The sequence below is a fragment of the Vidua chalybeata genome, chromosome Z (genome assembly GCF_026979565.1).
Source record: "Vidua chalybeata isolate OUT-0048 chromosome Z, bVidCha1 merged haplotype, whole genome shotgun sequence".
In the NCBI taxonomy this organism is placed as follows: domain Eukaryota; kingdom Metazoa; phylum Chordata; class Aves; order Passeriformes; family Viduidae; genus Vidua; species Vidua chalybeata.
The window spans coordinates 66,894,613-66,912,141 of NC_071570.1; the positions used below are offsets into that span (position 1 = coordinate 66,894,613).

The 17,529-nt window shown below is 42.2% G+C and overlaps 1 protein-coding gene across 5 annotated transcripts in view; it reads right to left on the minus strand.

The window, feature by feature from the left end:
* The window catches only part of RHOBTB3 (Rho related BTB domain containing 3), a 27,291-nt gene extending 22,755 nt beyond the window's left edge, over positions 1-4,536 (minus strand). For 3 of the 5 annotated variants that reach the window (XM_053932255.1, XM_053932254.1, XM_053932256.1), the window contains exons 1-2: positions 4,479-4,536; positions 4,103-4,319 (exon numbers count right to left, since the gene is read on the minus strand). In XM_053932255.1, the coding sequence (XP_053788230.1) occupies positions 4,103-4,319; positions 4,479-4,480 (219 nt within the window). In that variant the 5' untranslated portion in view covers positions 4,481-4,536. Of the gene's footprint in view, positions 1-1,705; positions 1,807-2,302; positions 2,533-4,102; positions 4,320-4,478 lie in introns of those variants that run through there. The other 2 variants (XM_053932258.1, XM_053932257.1) reach the window with 2 other exon arrangements.
* Positions 4,537-17,529: the final 12,993 nt, after the last annotated feature.

The following is a 17,529-nucleotide window of genomic DNA, read 5'->3' on the forward strand; positions in this document are numbered from 1 at the left end:
CCCCGTCTCCACTACCAAAACCTTCACACTGATGTTCTCCACACCACATACCAGAACCTTCCCCATTTTTTTCAAGATTCCTCTGCAATTTCTTATCAGGTCTGCAGTAGGGCAAATTTTATGGGTGTAGTTTGCATAACTTACTAATCTTGAACCTAATGAACTTACTTGGATAGGTAATCTGCAGCACAGATGGAAGTGTGTCCTTCAGAAATCCTCCTAAACCTCCCCCTCATGAAACAGAGGAAGCTCATATTGGCCTGTATAATCCTTTCATAAATGAATTTAATAGTATTTTTTACCAGGATATGATCATTTGTTGTAAACTGCCACTTCAGGCATTCAAGTTTAAAAATGAGAAGGGATGACATACTGAAAAATGAAAAGTTACTAGCTGTCATTTTTTACTGAAGCAGTAATATGTCTAGATTTCTAAAAACAGTAAATAAAATCTGAAAGTGGCTCAGATTCTTGTATGTTTAGACATGATAAAGGCTGGCCAGCCTTGGCAGCACAAAGAGCACAAAAATTATGATAAAAAGGAAAAAGCCAGAGAACAACACTATGTGGGATATTGGTGACATAGAAAACTCACAATGTTTGAGGGACTACTCCTGGTGGTACAGTAAATAACAAGGAAAAAATAGAAAAATATTCAGGAAAAGAGATTGTTGTAAGGGAGAATTAGAAAAAAATTCACAGAGCAGCTTCTCAAAATTGTAGTTAATATATTTAAGTTGCAGTTAATATATTTGTGTACTAGTGAGCCTCATGGAGGCCTGCAGCCCTATGCAAGGCTCTGAGCAGACACAGCAGAGCATCCACCCCTCTTCAAGTATCTAACCCAGTATGAGGCAATCTCCAAAACCCAGTTGCTCTATATTCCCCTTTTGTAACATTTCTGTACTTGATGATGTCAGTAATTCTTTAGAAAATGAGCCGTTTTTATGAAATAGGGGAAAGCTAAAAAAAAATCTGGGGGTATTGTTTCTCATAAGGAAAAATAAACTCAAACAAAACAAACAAAAGCCACAAAACCAAAACAAACAAACAAAACCAGGTGGGTCTTAGTAGAAAAAGTTTAAAAGGGCAGCAAGACCCCCAGGCCAGGACAGAAACACTCTCATATCCTAAGGGTATTGGTCCAAGTAAGAGGGGGGAGAACAAGAGTTACTTCAAGTAGGGAACACTTACAAAGGACTTTTTATTTTGCCATTTATTTTTCATCACTGTAATTAAATGAATCAAAACATGAATTACAGCTTCTACACTATGCTTAATTCTGGACTTGAGGAAGATTCACTTGCTATTAGATATTAAAAATTCTGTCTGCATTTTTTTTCTGCAGAAGCATTAAAAAATTTAGAGTAAAGGGGAGTTGCAAAATACAGGCAACTCAACAAAATGGCATCTCAGTCCTGAAGACTGTCAAATCTAACACAGATTGTCAATTAAAGCTGTCTTTTTCAAAGCTAGTCTTAAAATTCATCTTGCAAAGTTCTCCTTATGAGTTACTAGCTCCATACAGAGGTTTACCCCTCCAAAATTAGAAAAACTCAATATGGGACATTCTCAAGATGCCTTATTATAGAGCAGCTTAAGCATGCATTAGCAACTGATCAGCTGTTAAAACCACAATATTCAGCAGAGATGTTAGCACACATGTGTCTTCCCTAGTTCCCTAGTTCTTGATACCTTCTCTTACCCTAGGTTTGCATTTTTTGAGAAAACGTTTTGTGGCCAGGTGACTTGTAACAATGTCAGTGCACTATAAGCCTGTCCCCTGCACACAGCACACAGCTCTGCCAGAGCAAGCCACAGTGGTACACCCAGAGAGTGGCACACAAAGAGCAACCTGTCCTTGGAAACTGACATTCTGCCCTCGGATTTTGAAAAGTGTGGTGTTCCACTACTGTCTCTACAGCCCTGTGATATCATAAGGTCCCCAAAGGCAGCATTTCCATCCTGCACCCTGCAACAGCCAGGGGAAGGAGAGCTCCTCACAACATGATAGTTTGCATGCTGGCAAACACGAATTTATCTGTAATTTCCCAAAGACACCTGTCCTGCTGACTCTTCTGCAGACTCAGAAGGCTGAGCAGTGTCCTGGAATGACAGACAGGTGCAGACTGAAACTGAAGAAAATTAAACTGCCATGCAAACTGCCACAGTCTGTCATGCAAAAGGATCCCCCCATTCACTGTGGAGCTCTACTCAGTAAAACCACATCAACACTGCTTTTCCAGACTGATGGCTGTGGGAGACAAAGAGCAGCTGGGCACCCTTGAGTTTTGAGACTCACAGCTATCAGTGTACTCAGTTGCCAGGTTCATATCTAGGACCCTCTTGTCTTGATCATATGGGTTTAATCTAGATGAGGTACAAGTTCCAGGTAAAATGCAAATCTGCCTTGTGCTCAGATGGTAGAGGCTGAAATACTGCAAGGCCCCTCATATCACCACCTCTGTGTTTTGGTAACATGAAACAGTGATCCTTTTCCATGCAGAATATGGCTTGAGGCAACATCTGTCAACATTTTGAATTGTTCTGTGCTGTTTCTCCAGGCTAGCAGCCCTGAGTGAGCCACTGTGACATAGTAAATCTCAAGCATCCAGGGTGTAGGAAATGGTCCTGCTCTGCCTTACCCTAGCAAGGACACTGCTTTATGCATGACGAATAAGCTGCTGCAGAGTCCAGTCCTGCCATCTGACATATCTTCCATGAAAAGAAAAATGCTAATTTGTCCTCAACCTTCTCAGTAATATATCTCCTGCCTCCATTAGCTGATAGAGGGAAAAAACCTGAGGCCTCAGAAACACAGTAACTCAGATAATAACAAGCTAACGTTTGAAGGGCAGAAATTATAAGGTCTTCAAAACCGAACAACCTTGTTCTGCAGAAAGCCAAATGCAATTAAAGCAATGTAAAAACACATTAATTCTGTCTGCAGTCTATGTCCTTGCTTCTCCTTCTCCAGCTTCCCCCACCTGCCTTCCCACTTCCCTTACCCACCTCCCTCCATCCCTCTGAAACAGCCTTTGAAGCCCTACAGACTTCATTTATATTCAGGAGATTTTACTCTTTGCTGCGCTCCCGTGACTCCAGCAAACTGCACGTCAGGTCACATGCAGCTTCACAGATTAAAAACAGGATTCCCCCAGTCCATTAACTGGTGTCTGTAAAGAGTAGCTGGCAAAAAGAAATAAAGAGCAGAAGGACAGCTAAACTGGATTGTTTCATTTTAAGATTGTTGGCTTCTGATCATTTCATGGAGCTGTTACAGCTCCTGCAGATTCTACAAAAGGTTTCCCTTACAGGAGTAGAAAAATCACCCAAAGGATAGAATTATGGAGCTGAAACTGATTATTGTTTTAATTTCTAAAAGCTGGTAAGCTGAGGGTTTCTTTTTTTAAGTCTACTAAGTAGTCATTAAATATGTTTTAATTTAGATTATCAGTTTTAATTTAGATTATCATTTCTTACACAATCATTGATCTGCTCACACTCCAAACTAAGTTTTTTCACTTACTAACAAAAGTGCCGACAACTTGCAACAGTGCCAAAATCTTTTTTATTTACCAACAGATAAAGGTAATAATGTTAAAATGTGATTATTCTTTGTAAGAGGAGTAAAATTACTCCCTACATGGTATTTTGCAACCTATCAGATCTTTTAATCTGTCATTTTTCACAGCTGGAAAACTTACTGACTTATTTTTTACAGAAAAATAAAATTTCATTTTATTGTTGACAAATATTTGGAGAGAGAGCTTCTGATTCAGTGTCACAAAGAAGGCATTCTTGTTTACCTCTGGATTATCTTTCACAAAATTTCCACTAAGCAACACAGTTGAAAAAAATCAGCTTCTTACAGGGGAGGCCCAGCAGAGGCTTGTTTACGAGAACCTTTTTATAGCACCTTTGAGATTTCCCAGCATTTGCCTGGTTACATTTTTAAAGGTTTTTTTACTAAATGCAATAATAAAACTACAAATAAAATCCCACAACAATGAAAACCATTTAAAATTAGGATATTATTTCGTTTTACTAAAACAGCTCACACTTTTAAGTGTAGTTAAAAAGACTGAGATGGATCTCTTACCCAGACAGGACAGTCGTGTACCACCAGTCTGACATTTCCAAATATGCAGGCTTGATACTCAGTAAAACCTGGGTTTCCAACGTGACTGGCAGACAAGCTGCTGTCCATCTGGGAAATGAGAGCACTTCTCCCGAGATAGCTCCAGATCAGACTGAGCTGCTGATTGTCCTCAGAAAAACCATCTCTTTCATTTCCAAAAGCTACAATATTAAGCGACCTAAAATAAAAATAATAAAGATGAAGTTGTGTTAACAAATAGGGATAAGGGGAAAGAAAATAAAATCCCCTTAAATCAAAATTAACATATTAATCCTTCCGAATCCTTTTCCCTCCCTACATTTTAACACCCTCCTTTAATCAACAGCAAAACACATACATGATCTCAAATCCAACAGCAGGGTGGGAGCAAAGCAGAAAAGAAACCTGGAAAGGCTGCTTGCATTGCAAATCCCCAGCGGGTTTGGCTTGTTATTCTTCTGTGTCCAGGCTCAGCCTCGCTGCGCTGACCTCGGGGACTCCTGCCGCATTCCCCCGGGCTGTGGCCAGGCTGGATAACTCGGTGCTGGCTGCTTCGGGCGATGGACTGCAGCCGCACGCCGGAGCAGCAGCAGCAGCAGCAGGATCAGCAGCAGTCTCAACAACAGCAGCGGCAACAGCAGGATCGGGATCTGCAGCAGGATCAGGATCTGCAGCAGCAGCAGATGAGCAGCAGCCCGGGCTGCGGTGGCCGCGGTGCTCCGGCGCTGTCGGAAGGCGAGGCCGCGTCCGGCCGGGAGGTCCCGGCCATCGCATCCTGACGTCAGCCAGCCCCGCAGACGCGATGGGCAGAGCGAGATGACGTCCCGAGGGCAGGTGCAGCCAGGTGAGCAGGGGCAGGGAAAGGCGCTGGAGCAGAGCCGTGTCCCACCCCACACGCCTTCTGCTGTCGCCCCGCAGGAACAGGACCAACATCCCCACAGCAGGGGACGGTGCCACCGCTTGTCTGCACCAGGGGAGGGAACTGGGACTGTCGCAGCCAAAGGAGAGAGAAGTGTAAACTTCCTCTTTTAAAGTATTTAAACTTTTAAAAAATCACTATTTAAATAATATCTATCTTTTCAATAGTGGGGTGATTAGTAATACAATTTCTTAAATGCCACGTAGGCTTTTTAGTGTTCATGTGATGTTTAAAGCATAATTTTCCAAAAGGATGCTCTTGCATTATAGTAAAACAGACACAAATCACAGAATGGTTTAGGTTGCAAGGGACCTCTGAATATCACCTAGCCCAACACCCAACACAGTCACCTACAGAGATTACACAGGAAATATACCAAATCCATTCTAAAAATACCATTTGCTGTCACATACCACAGTATACACTAAAAAAAAAAAAAAAAAAAAAAAAAAAAAAAAAAAAAAAAAAAAAAAAAAAAACCAAAACAACAAAAAAAACAGAGTAAAAATATTTTAGGCATACTAGATGGTACACAATACTCTCTGTTATGTGAACACATGCTGCTGTTAATCCCATGGGCAAGAACTCATTCAAAACAGGACTTGATACGATTATCAACAGAATAATGAATAGAGCTTTGCTTGCAACAATACATTCTTTGAGAAAAGTACTAGTCGACTATTTGCAAATTTAGGAGATGCCATTTGATGTCACTAACAAAGTGACATGATTTTATACAGATATAGTACTGAATGGCAGGACTATTTTAACAGAATGTAAGTATTATTGTCTGCTAATGAATGCTAACTTTTTATTTTTATTTTTATTATAAATTCTACAGGGACTACTGAAAAAGAAAAACCCAAAGAACAAAACACAGGAAACCACTGGTTTTTTCCCCAGATGATCTTCTGACTGTGATGTATCACTGTCCATATCCAAAGCCTCAGTGGTGTCCAAACTCTGGGTACATGATGTTGTGAGTCAACAGAGCACTCAATATTTTGCAACCATGACTATTTGTGTACTTTTTAAAGGTCACTGAAGATCCCTTGGAATTCTTAAATTTGCACTTGTAGAAATCTGCCCATTGAAAATGAGGAAACCTTTGGGAGAAAAGTTCTTCACATCATTAATGAGCCTGACCTGGTATAACTAAATGCATAAATAGTGAAATACATAATAAATGTGCACATGCATATACAGACACAAATATGCATACACAGATTCATATAAGCATATGTTTAAAATACATGCATGCATATTATAAATGCAACACACCTACACATGCAGATGTGGACACACATATAGAGAGCTGTAATACCAAGAAAAACTGGACTGGTAAATAAGGCAGTACTAATGAGGAGTGACCCAATTAACCCAAACTTCAATTAACATAATTTATTTATTGCTGCAGACCTAGTCCTGCCCAGGGGTGACAAGGGTAGGAGTACCAACTGAGATGGAGGGTCACAGAAAACATTTTTGGTTTCCTCTCACTTCTTCTGTCAACCACCTGGGAAAATACTTGGGACTGACAGAAGTATCAGCTTCGGCAAAGTGTGCAGATGGTGGATGTGAGATCCATCTCAGCTGATGAATAGCACTTAAAACATACATACTAAAACACAGTGAACTATTTTAATAACAGTTTTCCAGCAATCAGATGCCTGAAAACAATATTTAAAAAGCAAGCATTAAAATTGGAGAATGCTGTCTGTTCTGTCAAAGTAGGTCCATAACCCATTTTTGCTTGCATTGCTCAGGGTTTGTGCAATGTGTTTCAAATAAACAAACAAACAAAACAGGAAAGGAAATGAGTTCACTTTGGCAGGATAATAAATACCACAAATAGAGAAGTTGCTTGGCAACCCTACCCTAGATACATTCTACAAGTTACATGGGCACTGCAAGGGAAAGCCGTAAAAGATTGTTTAACTGAGAGGATTACAGAGGATTGTTTGACTGATCTGTTTGGCAATCGGAAAGTTGAATACCATCCTGTGATCAGCAAACCTTTCATCCAGCAGGCATTTGCCATTGCTGCTGACAAACAAAGACTAAACTGCAGAGAAGGGAGTCTTTGACAAGGTCCCGGAAACAATTGCATATTCGGTCTTGTGTTTGTGCTGAACTTTTTTTTTTTTTTTTTTTTTCAAACCATTTCCGTTGTAGCTTTCTGGTGAGTACCTCAGATAAAGCACTGAAAACAAATACACAGTTGTTAATGAGAAAGGGGAATGATATTTGCTAGTGCAAGGAGAAAAGTGCAGGCAAATCAAAGAGGATTTTTCCCTAGTGGAAGCTGTAGCCTTACTTTCATTGATCCATGCAGAATTATCCAGCCTATATTTTCAGGACAGTGAGGAGATTTAATGTACTTGAAGTCCAGGTCATTGCCAAACCTGCACACTGCACAAAGCTGCTGCTGCTGCTGCTGCTGCTGATGCTGGTGTAATCAGCTTCAGGTGCAAGAAAAAACACGTTGCTCTAGAACAGGTAAATTTTCAGGTGGTTTATTTTTTTTTTCAAAGATAGAATATAATTCCAAATAACACTAATACACTTTGCTGTATAGACCTGTTTCCTCCTAATACTGCAGAAAAAAATATCCTGCAATAGGCTTGGCTTTACTGGTGCTTGTCCAGAGTAGACATGGCTGCCACAGGATCTGCTAGCCAAGATCCCCTGCTTGGACAAAGCACCAGCAAACAAAAAGGAGGTTTTCTGTTGTAGCCATCTGCCACATCCCTACCAACAAAAGCCATCTGTGTGTGTGTATGGGAAATGAATGGAAGGACAGTGCTCAGGACCAGTAGTACTTTTCAGCATAACCATGCCAGAAAAATCATGTAGTGTTGTTCAAACTTGGAAGCAATTTTTTTGAATTTCCACACATAAACCACAGAATGGTTTGAGTTTAAAAGGACCTTAAGGACCACCAAGTTCTACCCACCCTGCATATTCAAGTCTGTTTCAGGGATGGCACAGGCACTCACAGCCAGAGTCCAATGCCTCTCCAGCCCAACAGGTCTCACTGCTTCCTAAAGGTCACAGATGGAGGCACCATGAAGAAACAGCTCAAATTCTAAGGCTTTTGTGTCAAGGTGTGGAATGGCTATCCTTGCACATATTCAAGTTTCACTGAAGAAGTCCTTGCATAACCTTAGCCCTTTAAACATGCTTGGAGTGGAGGCTGGGTTAGATGGCCTCCAGAGGTCCCTTCCGACCTGAATTATCCCCTGACTGCATAAATCTCCTCCTTCCTGGAGAGTGACCACTAAGACCCGTCATTCACTTCCTCTTCTTATACCAGCTTTCAACTCCAAAACCAACCTCTCATCCAATCTTGTGGCAACTTATTTTCTTTACGAAGTTTAATAAGCTTTGCAAAAAGCCTCTCAAAGCTTTTTGAAAATGAAAGAGGATTATTTTGCCCACACGACCCCCTTTATTGGCACACTTACCACCCTCCCTCCAGAAGCCAGTGATGCTGGACTTCACTGGAGTCTCTCCAACAGCTTCCCAAGAGACTGTATTCATCCCTGGATCTCATTTTCTCAAAGACTGTGTCATCTCAACAGGAGTGGTAGCTGCTCCCACTGCTTTGGCATTACCCAGACCTTGCTAAAAGAGTTTTTGAATATATTGGTGGCCTCCTATGATACACAGACCCCAGACACAATTTTTTTTCTTGCCAGTTTCTTATGACTGTTCTCAAAAATTTTATCTAATCCTGCCCATTTATTAACATCTATTTTACTACTTTTTTTCCTAAACTTAGTGAATCAGATCAAGTAATAGCAGTGCTGATGCCACGACAACTTTTTGCCTTTTCTTTTATGTACCTTTTTTGTATTCTCAGTGCCCTTAGCATGCATACTTGTAATTCTTTAAGTCTGATAACTTAGCATAGTCCTGGTATTCTGCTGGGCCACAAGACCAAACATCCTAAAGGCCTCACAGTTGGAGGCCAGAAATCTTAAGCTATCTTGAGAAACCAAGGTCCCCTCTAGAATACATCCTGTAAACTAGGATTAGGCCCACAGGGGGAATACTTCAGGACAAGGAGATATCATGCTATTCATGAATGAATGCTATTCATTCAAGCCTCTCATTAGAGCATCTTTGTTAGATATGCTAATTTAGAAGGTCTATAAAATTGCATACGAGATCTATCGTGTGTGTGCATTTCTGAGTATTCCACCTTGGAGAAATGTCAAACCATAAAAATCCTTATTCAATACCAAAGTAAAAACCTTTTATCCCTCAACCATGTCTGGCTCTTAATTTTAGGACCAAGAAAAGGCATCAGTGCAATACTGAAACAGAAATATGAAGGGAGTGGGAAATTATCTAATAAGAGGAGAAGGAGAAAGAAAAATGTATGTCACTTTTAAATTTAAAACCAGATCAATTTTGTGGAAGAACAGAGCTGTGCAAGCACCTAGCAAGCTGTGGAAAGCTGCTAACCCTGTGAGGGTGAGATGTGGAAAACAAGAGCCAGGTCTGCTACTGCAGATGTCCCACACAAGTATTTGCCTGACAAGCTTGTTGATTTTGGCAGTGAAAGAAACAAGGTCCTGTGCTATGAGGTGGGGACCGATCTCATAGGGTGCCTAAATGTCCCAATCTGCTTCAGAGGTGAAGGGCTGAAAGCACAACATGCTGCAGAAGAAGAAACCCCATTCACACTGGTGAAAACTCCCAGCTGTAGATGCAGAGTTGCACCTTGAAGTTCTTATGTCATAGTTTAATAAATGTTACAAATTGCATTACAATAAAGGTCAAAGAATAAAAAAAAAAAAAAAAAAAAAAAAAAAAAAAAAAAAAAAAGAGTAGTTCATATGTTGTTTCTGCTGTTCTAGAAAGGGAAGCCATTGCCACAAGGTGGACACACACCATTATGTCATGCGAGCATCACCCCCACCCCAGCTTGCCCTGCTACCCCTCCGCTTGACTTGGACTTGAGCTGAGGCTGAGCCACAGGGAGAGGTGGAGCAAGCACCACAAAAAATGGGGAAGTGGCACATGATCTTCACTAGAGAGCAGGGAAGAATCCCTTCTGGGGCTGCCTGGCCACACATTCTGATCAAACCCTTTCAACAAATCTCTGCTGCCTGGGTGTCCTCTCCCACAAGGCACTTAGAAAAGTACCACCCTGGCCAGAGATCTTGCTGATATTTGGGGCCAGGGAAAGGATGGCATACATTCAGCATGTTTTGTAAGTTCTGATAAGCGCTTAAGACTAAGTGACCCAGCACATGAATTTTACAGGGAGAAGTGCCTCAAACTGCTTTAATGTGCTCCTGCAGAAACTCAGCCCTTTGTCTGCCCACATGCATTTTCAGTAATGTATAAGTTTCTAGTTTTTCTTACTAAAATCATGTTTCCATTTTTTCTTACTAAAAACATTCAGCATGGTTGCAGATAATGTTCATTAGCTATGGTAAATGAAAATTATTTAATAATGTCAGCAAAACATATGAGTGAATATCCATTTTAAGAAGAGAAAATTAAAGAACAAAGACTATACATGGATATACAAATATCTGCCATAGCTTCTATGCATATAAAAACAGTTATTCACTGATCAAAGTTGTAAGGTCTCAATGAATCATAAATAGATCTTAACTTTTGTACAACTGCATTTTTCCAGAATCAAAAGACATAGCACATTGTTAATTAACTTTCATTATACAGGTGTTAAGTATCTGCCATTGCATGACCATTTCATATTTAAAAAAATATTTAAAAAAACCCTTCCGTTTACTAAAATTCACAGAGCCATTTCAGAGTTAGTCTTTCAATCAGCTGTTCCCTTTTAAATTTATTTTCCTGATTTCTATTTTCTTGTTTTCCTTTCTATTATGATTTCACTGCTCTTTTCTAGTTTTCAGCCTCCCTTTCTGTCTTCGTACCTGTAAATACAAAAGCAAATATCAGGGCAGCAAGAGAGGATGAAAAGTGTGTTGTGATAATTGAATGTTCTTCATGGATTTGAATGTTGTTCTTACTGCTTTGAGAAATTCACTTAATTTTAGCTTTGTAGCCTCTTGAATTATCCTGCACCCTCATATAACTTACTCCAGAGGGGCAGCCTCTCTCAGAGGTGTTAGAGGCTGCTTAGAGCCTTTGCTTCATCAAAATTCTCTATGTGGTATGAGAAATAGCTTCCTAAGAAAGAACATAAATAAATGTGTCTTTGTAAATCAGTTATTCATGTCCAGCTTTTCATCCACCAGCATACACCAGCATCCATCCTTCTCCATAGGGCTGCTTCCAAGGATTTCTTCCCCAGGTCTGTGCTCATACCTGGGATTGCCCTGACCCAAGTGCAGCACCAGCACCTGGCCTTGTTGAACCTCATGAGGTTGTCATGGGCCCACTACTCAAGTTTGAACAGGTGCCTCTGGGTGGATCCCATCCTTCTGTTGTGCCAGCTGCACCAACCAATTTGGTGTCATCTGCAAAAATGCTGAGGGTCCACTAAATCCCACTATCTATGTCAAAACAACAAAAACAGTAAAGAGCACCGGCTCCAAGAGACAGCCTTGAAGAGCACAACTTGTCATCAGCCTCCACCTGGACACTGGGCCATGGACCACAACTCCGCCTGCATCCACCCAGCCAATTCCTTATCCATCAAGCAGTCCACCTTCAGTTGCATATCTCCCTAATCTGGACATGAGGATGCCATGTGGGACTGTGTTAAAGCCTTACAGAAGTTTAGGTAGATGACACTAGTCAGTCTTCCCTTGTCAGTCCTTGCAGTAACTACATCACAGAAGGCCACCGGATTGGTCAGTAGTCCCTTTATCCCCTGTTTAAAAATAGAAATGATGCTTTAATTTTCACAGTCACTGGGGACTTTGCCTGGCTGCTGTGACTTTACAAACATCACAAGAGTGTCCTGGCAGCAGTATCATCCCTTGGGGCACTGGGATGCATCTCACCAGGTCCCATAGGCTTGTGGCCATTCACTTCAATCAGGTGCTCTTGAACCTGCTTTTGGCTGGCAATGGGGGTGATTTCACTTCACCAAGCCCCACCTGCAGCCTCAGGGAATCAAGAGACACAGGAAACCTGATGGCCACTGAAGCTGAGGCAAAGAACTCACAGAGAACCTCAGCCTTCTCCGTATCTGCTGTCACCAGCTCTCTCTTCTCATTTATTGGGGGTACACTGTCCTTGGCCGTTTTTCCCAGCTGATGTCCATATGAATCCCTTCTTCACACCCCTTTCCAAGCCCTGTTTCATTTTTGCCTTGGCTTTCCTGCTCCCATCCTTACATATCCAAACAGTATCCCTGTACCCTCCCCAGGTCACCAGTTCCTGCTCCCACTGGCAGTGTCTTCCTCTTACTCCTCAGTTTCAGGAGAAGATCCCTGCTTATCTGTGGTGGTTCCCTGTCCACCTTGCTTGGTTCTTTACATGTTAGCTTGGGAAGGTCTTCTGCTCCAAGAAAAGTCTCTTTAAAGAGTTGCCAGCTCTGATCAGGTCCTCTGTTCTTAAGGACAGATCCCAGCACCTTCACCTGCTCCCATCAAAACCTTGTTCTCAGCCCAAAAGCCTGAAAATTTGTGAAGCAGCCCCCTACACAGAAGGCTGTAGATGTGGAGCAGCTCTTCCAGCAGCTTCTTCTTCCCCAGCAGCACTCACTGGAGAGAAGAGGCTGCCAGGTACTTCTGAGCACCCAAATTCTGGTGGTATAGGAAGACTGCAGCAGGTTGGTGCAGAGACATCAACTCCATATGGCTTTCAACGGGAGGCCTCATCCTACTGGCTGGGATCAGCAGGTTTGCTCCATACAGATGGCTGGGTTGCTGGAGGTCGCCCTGCTGGTGGCTGTCTTGTGACCAGTGTGCTGCACAAGGGCCAGCAACCACTTGAGAAGGAGGAGATTGGCCACAAGCAACTACTCAGCCACCCAGAGGGAGCAGGAACACAGGGCCAACAAGTTGTCCATTGGCAACTGCCTATTTGAAAGTGGCACGAGGCAAGGGGGAGGCAGCAACTCTGCTGCACCACTGATTTACAGGTGCTACAGTACTCCTCATCCTAAGGCTTCTGTTTTTTTTTTCTGTTGGAATCTAGATTATCAAGCTCTGAAAAGGACAAACAAATGTATGAAGGAAGACAGGATCTGGAAGATACCTCATTTACAATTCACCACTCACTGCCTCCTGGCAGACAGACTTCTGTTTACCCAGAAACCTTGCCTAATTTGCATATATATGCATAGCCATGTAGCATAGCTCCCCTTAATCCTAAATAAAATAAGCCTGTGACTATGTGCATTCCCAGGAAGCACAGGGTGCCATGGCCAAGATCCCTTCTCAGCAATATGCATCACATATGCCCCACACTCAGCAGGGTGGGACCCAGCTGCAGTCAGCTCAGATGTGCACTGCTGGGCTAGAAAAGATCTTACAAGGAGCAAGGGAAGCTTGTTTTGGAAACTCAATTCCTCCCCTTTGAAATAAAGGTCTGAATTCTACTGGTTGTCAGGCAGCTTGCCCTCCATTGTTCCATTTCCCTGGATGCAAGGAAACTTGAAGATAGGTGATACATAAAAGATCTTGAGAGTGATTTTTGTTAGCAGTATTCACTCGTAATTAATGTTTATATCACTTCTGAGGTATAGAGATGACATTGCAGAGCCTGTCATCCAGCTGTTTAAAACTAAACACCAGGAGTTTGTCAATGTGAAGTTGCATTTATATTTTTTTTTTAATTTCAGCTGGAACAATTGTCTAAATAAACTGATATTCTTCCCACCTGCAACTCTTGTAGAAAGGGACTTGGAGGGGTATGACAGTGACAAAATATATTCCTTCCTCCTTTCCCCCACCATCTCTGATGGGCAATGCTGTTCCTAAGACTGGTACAGCAGGTGGGAATTGCAGGTGGAACTGCCTGTGCACTCTCCTAACTAATGCATTCCAGAGATGGGGGAGCAGAGATGTTTGGTTTTGGTGCATATCTGCCTGCAAAAGTGCATAAAATGCTGTTGGAGACTGAGACAACTGGAATAATGAAGTTGCAGGCAGCTTCTGAATGGAACACACACACACACCCACACCACCTGCAGGAATGCCTGCGGGGCACATTAACTGAAGTCTGGGGAACACTCACTTCTGGACAGAATAGAGACAAAACCCCATAAAGTGTCTCTATAGGTGCTTTGTTCCTTTGTTATTGTGCATTCCACAAGGCCAAAGACTGTAAACCTGTGTTTCCAGCTGAACCTGCTGATACAAGAACCCTTTAGACACAGGCTGTCAAGCAAATCTGAGACTTAGCAGACCAAGCCACACCTGCTCTGGGGTGAGTTCTGCAGAGCCAGGGAAATGGAGGCCTCGGGAGCTTTCTGAGAAGCTGCCTTATACAGGTAAGAAGAGGGTAAATATGTCACAGATGTGGTAACAGGACAGCCTGTCACCACTGTGGGAGAGCAAAACTGCTGCCCTGAGCAAGGGGCAAGTCACCATGTGCTTCGCTGTTTATCTGTCATCTCAGGAAGGAACTTAGAACAGTTCTGTTTTTGTCCCATTTGAACTTCAAAAGACAAGAACTCAAGATTTATTTTCTTTAGTCTTAGGGAAACTTTGGGTTCCTTCTTGTTTCCATTTTGCAGTAGGGAGGTGTGGGAAGAGTGTTTGGTTAAATGCCAAAACCACACTTAGTATTTTTACTGTTTCATTCGGAGAATTTGCACTTTTTTTTAAATAGAAGAATAATACTCTATACCAAAACTAGGAAACATTTCAAATGTTTATTTCTGCTTCAGTTTCACAGACATCAGCTATTAAAAAAACAATAGGAAAAGTAACCAGAGTATCACATCACATCACATCACATCACATCACATCACATCACATCACATCACATCACATCACATCGCAGAATGGTTTGGGTTGCAAGGGACACTTAAAGAGTATCTAGTTCCAACACCCCTCCCATGGGATGGGATGTCACCCACTAGACCTGCTCATACAAAACCCCATCCATGCAGGCCTTGAACATTTCCAGGGATGGGGCAACCACAGCTTCTCTGGGCAACCTGTGTCTGGGCCTCATCCCCTCACAGGGAAGAATTTATTCCCAATGCCTAAGCTAAACCTGCCCCTTGTCAGTTTGAAGCAATTCCCCATTGTCCTGTCACTCCAGGCCCTTGTCAAAAGTCCCTCTTCAGATCTCTTGGAGTACCTTTACAGACTGGAAGGGACTCTAAGATCTCCCCAGAACCTTCTCTTCTCCAGGCTGAACAACCCCAACTCTCCCAGCCTGTCTCCATAGCAGAGGGGTTCCAGCCTCAGATCATTTCTGTGGCCTTCTCTAGACCAGCTCCAGCAGATCCACATCCCTCTGTAGTGGGACCCCACAGCTGGATGCAGCACTGCAGGTAGGGTGTCACCTGAGTGCAGGTGTGGAATCACTTCCATCAATCTGCTGCCACACTGCTTTTTCTGCTCCAGGACATTTTTTGCTTTCTGGGCTGTTTGAGCTCATTGCCAGCTCATCTTGAGCTTCTCCCAGCACCCCAAGTCCTTCTCCTCAGGGCTGCTTTCCACCATTCTCTGCCCTGCCTGTATTTGTGCCTGGCATTGCCCTGATCCAGGTGCAGGACCTTGCATATCCATTCAGTTAACATCAAACCTCCATTCTGCTTAGCACAAAAAAAACCTGATAATGACAATTGGTGTGAACACCTGCACCTCCAAACTTATTGTTAGCTTCAGGTATTCTTTCAGTGCTGAGTCTCATGAAAAATACCATGAGCACTGCAAGGTGACACAGCCTTCAGAGAAGTGCTGCTGATCCTGACCATCCTTGGCTTTTCAAATGATGGTGTGCTGGTCTCCTGGGTGCTGAGCCAATGCCATGCCAGGAATACTCAAGGCCTTATAATGAATTTAAGGAAGGCCATCTCTTCATTGTTCTTCTGGGCTTTCTTGGGCCAAAACAAAGCTACACAAGTATTCAGTTTTTCCTGGAATAATCTGTGCCAAATAAACATGTAATTTTGTTTATTTGGGGGGGGGGGGAGTGGGATGTTCAGCACACACTGTAATAAAAAAAATAGTTTTGCCTTGAATGTGAATCTTAGATGTTATTTGAAATCAGGGAAGGACATATGTGTGCAGAGGTGAAACCTCTCATTAAATAACTCACATACATACATTAAAAAATCAGAAAACCTTCAGGTGCAGCCAACCTATCTTAGTAGGGGCAAAAACTTCACCATTTTTTCCACTGTAGTGACTGCCTTAATAAAGAGGGATCACCTTTACTGGTAATCTCTGCATTATCTGGGTCCTTAGTCAACCACAGCTGCAGCAAAAATTAACTGTAATTTGAACACTTAAATAAATTAATAATTACTAAATAATTAATTTAAGAACAGTTTCTTGGTTTGTTTGTTTGTTTGTTTTAAAAAGATAACACATATTTTACTTTCAGGTACAAAAATTATTGCTGGAGTTGTCTTTATAAGCTTTGGATATCTAACTACTATTGTTGGCAACAATAATTAGGACATCTACACTGATTTTCCAGTTTTTCTTACCTACAGGCAAAACTGTCACTTTCATTTTTTAGTCCACTTCAGTAGTTTACAGATGGTAGAGGCTGAAGACTATGCTCCATTCTTCATTTAGCTAGAAAATCCACTTAATGAAATCCATGGATTTGCAAGAATAAATGCCACATCAAAACCAAAAAAACTAGCATTTGCAGAATAGAGTTAGAAGAAGTGACCGAATTCATCACATCCCCTGAAGCCTCACTGACTCCTGCCTCTCTCAGCATGGTGCCTACTCACCTCCTGGTGGAGCTGGCTGAATTTGCTGGCCCAGCAGAAAACCATGACGCTGGACACCTCGGGTGTGCAGTGGCAGGAGCTCTCGCAGGGCTCTGCCAGGCAAGGACAGCCTCCACACACACACACAGAGGCTGAAGGACTCCTCCACTGATATTATTTCCATTCCACATCCCCTGCTTCCCCAGTAATCTTGGAAAGAAATTGCCAAGCCAGTGGGGCAGAATGATGGGGAGGGGGGGGTCGGTGAACGCTGACTCTCACAGTCCGTGTTTGTACCAGCCTCAAGGGAACCAGATGAGATACTTCTAATCATCTCAGGAATCAGAGATGCAATATTCAGAACTGATTTCGTTCCAATATTAAGTATAAAATTAGGAACTGCACAAAGCTATTGAAAAGGGGCTTTAATGGTGAAAGACTATTTTTTAAATTGCTTTCCTACAGAATGAAGATTTTCCTCTTTCTGTGCTCTGCCATCCTGCAAACTATTCTTCCCCAAGTTATATACTCCATAGTGAACTTCTCAGTCCCAACTTAACAGCACGTTTTACTTTGAAGGGGTCCTTAATTTAATGTGTAACCAGAGGAACATTGCAAAACAAGGCACTACAAAAATAAGGAAGAGGACAGCACCTAGCCCTACAGTCAGCATCGTCTAATCAG